At 42.7% G+C, this 6,000-nt stretch overlaps 1 protein-coding gene across 1 annotated transcript in view; it reads left to right on the top strand.

The window, feature by feature from the left end:
* The first annotated feature begins 2,935 nt into the window (after positions 1-2,935).
* The window catches only part of TMEM170B (transmembrane protein 170B), a 45,598-nt gene continuing 42,533 nt past the window's right edge, over positions 2,936-6,000 (top strand). Inside the window, exon 1 of the mRNA XM_063450519.1 lies at positions 2,936-3,412. Within this exon, the coding sequence (XP_063306589.1) occupies positions 3,316-3,412 (97 nt within the window). The 5' untranslated portion in view covers positions 2,936-3,315. The remainder of the gene's footprint in view (positions 3,413-6,000) is intronic.

The raw sequence follows: 6,000 nt of genomic DNA, 5'->3' as shown, positions 1-6,000 counted from the left end.
ACACACTCACTCAAACCAAAATCACGCATATATACATTTTAGAGCAGACCAATTGATGCAGGCTGAGGGGTGTATTCCGCCGGTGTTGTTGTTTTAAATTTGTAGGGATTGCTGCATGTGGGGTTGCTTGAAGGGGAATGCTGCTTGTGGGGTTGCGTGTGGATGGTGCTGTTTGCAGTGTATGTATGTGTCTGTATAGGGACTGTAGTGTGTGGGAGGATATTGGGCTGTAGTATATGTGGGAGTGAATAGAAACTGTAGCCTGTGGGGGGATGGGGTTTCTACTGTGTGTGTGGGATAGGAGCTGTAGTGTGTTTACAGGATGGATAGGGGCTGTAGAAAATGGGACTATGGTGAGTGTTTTTGGGGTGATAGGTGCTGTGGTGTGTGGGAGGGATAAGGGTTCAAGTCTTTTTTTTTTTTTTTTTTTTTTTTTAAGAGGCGGGTATTAAAAATGTCTTCATTTAATAAAGTTATCTCTGGCCAGAGTTGGAAAAGTATCAGAACATTGTCATAGTAGCCCACAGTAATACTCTGATACACTACAGAAAGCAATGAACTTGCAGACTGCAAGCTCCTTAGATTCACATATGTTACAGCATGGCCCACCGGGATACCAGGAAATTACCCGGTGGGCCGTTGGCACCTGGGGCCGGACAGACAGCTGGCTCTTCTGGTGGCCGCAGGGGGGAGCTGTCCGTTCTGGCAGCCGAAGGGGAGAGCTGGCTCTTCTGGTGGCCGCAAGGGGAGCTGGCTGTTCTGGCTCTGCTCCCCCGCCCTTGCGCGCTACTTAATAAGACAGGGGCCTGAATATGACATCATATTCCGGCCCCGGTCTCATTAAGCTGCACGCTGGGGAGCAGAGACAGCACAGCCAGCTCCCCCTGCGGCCGCCTGAAGAGTCAGCTCCCCCTGCGGCCACAAGCAGACCTAACCCAGCTGTCTGCCCTGCAAGACTCCCTGGCCGGTCGCCCACAGGTAGCTTTATTATGTGTCAGTGTGAGTGTATGTGTGTGTCATTGTGTGTCTGTGTCATGGTGTGTGTCTGTCTGTCATGATGTGTGTGTGTGTGTGTGTGTGTGTGTCTGTGTCATGGTGTGTGTGTGTGTGTGTGCCTGTCATGGTGTGTGTGTGTGTCTGTGTCATGGTCTGTCTGTGTTATGGTGTGTGTGTGTGTGTGTGTGTGTGTCTGTCAAGGTGTGTGTGTGTGTGTGTCTGTCTGTCATGGTATGTGTGTCTCTGTCAAGGTTGTGTGTGTCTGTCAAGGTGTATGTGTGTGTCTGTGTGTGTGTTTAGAAATAGTGTTTTTACTCACCTTTTTTTTCCTATGCCGTGCTGCGGGGCTGGCATAGATTTTTTTCCAGGGCTGCTTTGTATCCCCAGTCCGGCCCTGTGTTACGGGCAATCTTTGATCTCACTCTGGCTGGAAATCATTGCAGCCACAGCAGACGTGTTACTGGAAACTAGACTTGTGCATTTGGATTCAATTGGGCCAATTTTGGCCAATCGGCTGTTTGGCTGAATTCTGTTTGACTCTGAAGTACCATACAGACGTATAACGGAGCAAACAACTAGCATGACAGACAAACCCAGTCCTTATTTAGAGTTCTGTCTGTGGCACCAAAAAAAGATGGTTATGGGGCAGCTGCTAAATGTTGATTTAATTCACAAATCAAGTGAGAAGGGACCAATAGAGATAAATATACTAGAGGCGCTACTGCTGCACTGACTGAGTAAAATGTCATGTGATGCGACAGCTCATATGGCAACAGTGAATGCATAGCTTTCCTATGAGAAGCATTGGATGGCACTCACCATGCATCAGGTCTCCAATGCTCCTCTATGAGAAGCCCTGGACTGGACCATAACCAGAGAAGGTCATGCCTCCTAGATGATGTTGCCAAAGGCAGAGGTGAGCTGCCCCAAGGGCACTGGAAGAAGGTTCTGGAGAATTGATCATGGAATTTAAAAATCTAGACCAAAATAGCAGAGCTGGACAAAAGGCTGAATTGGATTTTTTTTCTTATCTTTCTATTTTCCGCTAAAATTAGCAATTGATCCCTGAACAATTCCTGACGATTCACAGTTTAGTAATTTACTCTGCGGGGTTTACTCCCTAAACAAGACTGTTTACCCTAGATTTTGTAATTCAGTTTTCCATTTACAATGAGAGAGAGAGAGAAAGAGAGAGAGAGAGAGAGAGAGAGAGAGAGAGTGTGTGTATTAACCCCTTTGTGTGTTTTATAATTATTACTTCTTTTGTGTCCTAAAAGCAATTAACTGATTGAGATTCCTGCTGGTTTTAAAAGAGTTAAAATATTGGGAACACTGATTATGATAAAAAAAAAATTAGCTTTTGGGTGATTTTGGCAAAGAATATTTTTTATCTTGTAACATAACATTATATAATATTTTCTAACTTGAATTTTTTTTTTTTTTTTACTTGAAAATTGTATTCATTTTTATTTTATTTTTATTTCTCTGGCTTTGATTGTTACACCAGTGTGCAAGCAGAGACCCTATACAAAGAAAGAAACATCTGGAACTTTTGTACAGTGTCATGGCAAAACAAAAGGACTGCTGGGTGTAAAGAATGGACAAGGACAAAGAGAAAAAAAAAAAAGGTTTAAGGACATATTGTGAAAGTGAGGAATTCTGTTTGTGTGAGGCAAGTACAATTAATATCAGGCAGAAGAATGGACATAGAGAATAGAAATCAGTGCAAGTTGTGTGAAAAGAGAACTGGTGGAGTAACTAAATAGAATGTTAATTATCAGAACAAAGCCCTGTGTTCCATCCCTTTCCCCCTGACCAGTCAGTGCCTGTCTGTCTAAGCAGCTCCATCCAGTGGCTGTGCCAGTCTCCTCCTCCACAGTGATGGTGACTGGGGTGATGATGATGATCAAGTGAAGGAGGGGACAGCTGCTGATGATGGAGGTGGTGGCTGCAGGTTTGCTGCTCACAGCTGAGCATTGCACACACAGTGCTGGCAGCAGGTTTGTTGCTGGCCCTTTTCTGTGTCGGTAGCAGCTCCCTGTCTGTCTGTCTGGCAGAGATTCAGTCAGGCAAGGCTAGGGGGTGCCTTGCTGCAGCAGCTTACATCCTCAATGTCTCCCCTGCGAAGCTGCTTCTCCTCCCCGGTCCAGCTGCGTCCACCTCTGATCCCCAGGCCATCCTTGCTTGGCCTCCTACTGCTTGAACTCCTTGTCCTGCTGCTGGAGGAGGAGGAGCAGCAGCTGGCTGGGAGCCCCCGGACTCACACCTCGACCTCCTCCTCCAGCACCCTCCAGGCTGAGGGGCAAGTAAGGCAAGAAAATGAAGTCACAGGGGGGAGACCACTCCATGATCAACCTGTCTGTACAGCAAGTACTGAGCCTGTGGGCACACGGGACAGTGCTGAGGAGCCTGACCGGTGAGTGTGAAATTATTATTATTATTCATAAAGCGCCAACATATTCCGCAGCGCAGTACAATAGGTGGACTAAGAAACAAGTCGTTGCAACAAGACAAGGTGGACGTACATGAACAGAAGGTGGTGAGGGCCCTGCTCATGTGTTATTTTAAAGGGAGTGCGATGCTAGTGGTTGGTACTCATGCAGTGTCTGTGACAAAGCACCATCCCTTGTGAATTGTATGAAGAGGCAGTACTAAGTGTGACTGTCAGTCACTTAATAAAATTAATAAGTTAACGAAGGTCTGTTATCTGGTTTAAGAGCATTGATAGTATTGCACTGGTAGACATCAGCAGAAAATCTTCAATAAATGAGATTAACTTATGTTCTTTATGCATTGTATTTCCCAAATACAATATCCCCACATACCTCCACTTATACTGTATTACCAATATAAAAGTATCCTGCTTCCTTGGATTGACAAAGAATTGCTTATTGGATAACAAACGTGCACAAGACACAATAACTATAAATTATAAGACTAGGGAAGGGATACATCTGGGGCAAAATGAAGGATGCAAAGAAAATGGCCTTGTAACAATATATTTATGGCTTCATTGCTGTGTAATCAGTTGTTATCCACCTTAGGTTTTTGGTGTTTGTAAACAACATCTTCTATTTTACTGGGCCCTTGGCAACTGTGAAAAGCGAGGGGTTTTAGTTATTAGACTGTGGTGAACTGAAATCACAATTGCATTTATTAGGGCAAGTTAGAAAGAGCTGATTTGGACGTTTTTTTTCCCCTGTCGCCTCTAATTTGGCCTTGCATTGCCAATATGCCACAAATCACTGCTTAGTAAATAAACCCCTGTGACTTTCTGTGAGTGTACTTTATTCAATAGTACACCATCATAGCATACACATTAAGACTCCTGTTGTAAACACATATCTTGCACTGTATATTTATTTTTTTATTGCCCATGTATGTCTTTAGCAATCTGTACCTGTCATGCTATCATTAGTTATTTGAGGGGAGCAATAGCTAAATGTCATGTTTGTGAGAGGATATGAATGAAATAGGATTAGCTGTCTTAGAAAAAAACCTTAAAGAAACAGTGTAGGCATCATAACCATTAAACAGAGTAGTTACGGCTCTATTAGGCTGCAGGTGTTAACATAGACAAAATCAATACTTCTAATGCAAAAGTTGAACTTCCGCATTAGGAATAGGTGAACAGGGGGCCATGCTGCTTGTGCCTTGGGTACTACTGGTTTGGTCAAACTGCTTGATAACGCTTAGTTCAAAAGAGAGCTAACGAAAGGTCCTGACAGGCGCTCGCAGCTCTCATTGGATTAAAGTAACTTGGACCCATAAGGAGCCCAGGCAAGAAGTCAAACTGTTAGCAAATAGCAAACATGGGAATGGGAAGGGGGTGGGGGCGTGCCAGGGCTCTCCTGTCAACATAGCCACTATAGTGATAATGGTGTTTTAAGTGTTCCATTACATTTTATCTCTACTGTTTCATCAGTTCAATAATGCTCTGTTAATTATTACATGCAAATAGTATACTATGGTAAGACATGTTAAAGCAAAAAAAATAATTGTGTATAAAACATTTACATTTACATTCATATATGACGTGTGGTTTCATTTGACATTGTCGTCTCTAGTAGATAACAGGTGGGAAACAACAATTGGAAGTGGTTTACATACCATCCTACAAACTGCAGCTTATTCACTCATTTCTATTTGCTTTTATATTAATTTGATCAGGTTAACCTAATTTGCACACAGACGAAAGGTTGTCCCAATGTGAGGATAATGTCACGATTAATTCTAGCTCTAGCTCTGTGATTTTGTGAAACTTCTCAGAGTTTACTCAGAAGCCAAAACAATGGGATGAATTAGCAAACACACAGTATATCCATTTAGCCATAGTTATTGTATGTACCCTCTCTGGGGGAAGAACCAGCCAAATTAAGCATGGACGTTGGGAGGAGGTATATAAACAATACAATACATAGCCCTGTCTTTCTTTTAATTTTTGCCTTTACCAAATACAGACTAAATATCTTAAATGTGTATTTTTGTTATACGGTAAGCTAATCTTTCCTGCAAACAAGTCAATTCAGTTGAACCTAGTTCATTAAGAATGGAAGAAATCTGACACTACTTATTAAAGCAGCTAAATCACCTTCTGGGGTCTTTGCATATTTTGCAAAGGCCCCAGGTGGTAACTGCTCTACTTGCATGATGGTGGCCGCAGGGTGCAGGGCAAGGTCATTATTACTTATCTGAACCTTCAGGAGCTGAGATTTGCTAGAGTACAACACTGATGTTTATGGAGAATCTCACAGGAGCCTTTTCCCCTCAGCCATCACTAAAGGCTTGACAAAAGTTAGCTCTGCTTTTGTCAAGTGTAGGAAAAATACATACTGTAAGACAAATTAGTCACTCCAAAATAGTCTTTATCAGCATTTCATAAAGATTTTTTTTTATGAAATGCTAATTTTGGGGGGTGACAGAGAGTTACAGAACTTAAAACACAACTACAGTTATCTTAGATTTAACTAAATAACTCAACATGATGTATTTAGCATCTCAAAC

This window comes from Pelobates fuscus, chromosome 4, assembly GCF_036172605.1.
Source record: "Pelobates fuscus isolate aPelFus1 chromosome 4, aPelFus1.pri, whole genome shotgun sequence".
NCBI classification, from domain to species: domain Eukaryota; kingdom Metazoa; phylum Chordata; class Amphibia; order Anura; family Pelobatidae; genus Pelobates; species Pelobates fuscus.
The sequence above is the reverse complement of the archived record's forward strand: the minus strand, read 5'-3'. Positions and strand labels throughout refer to the sequence as shown.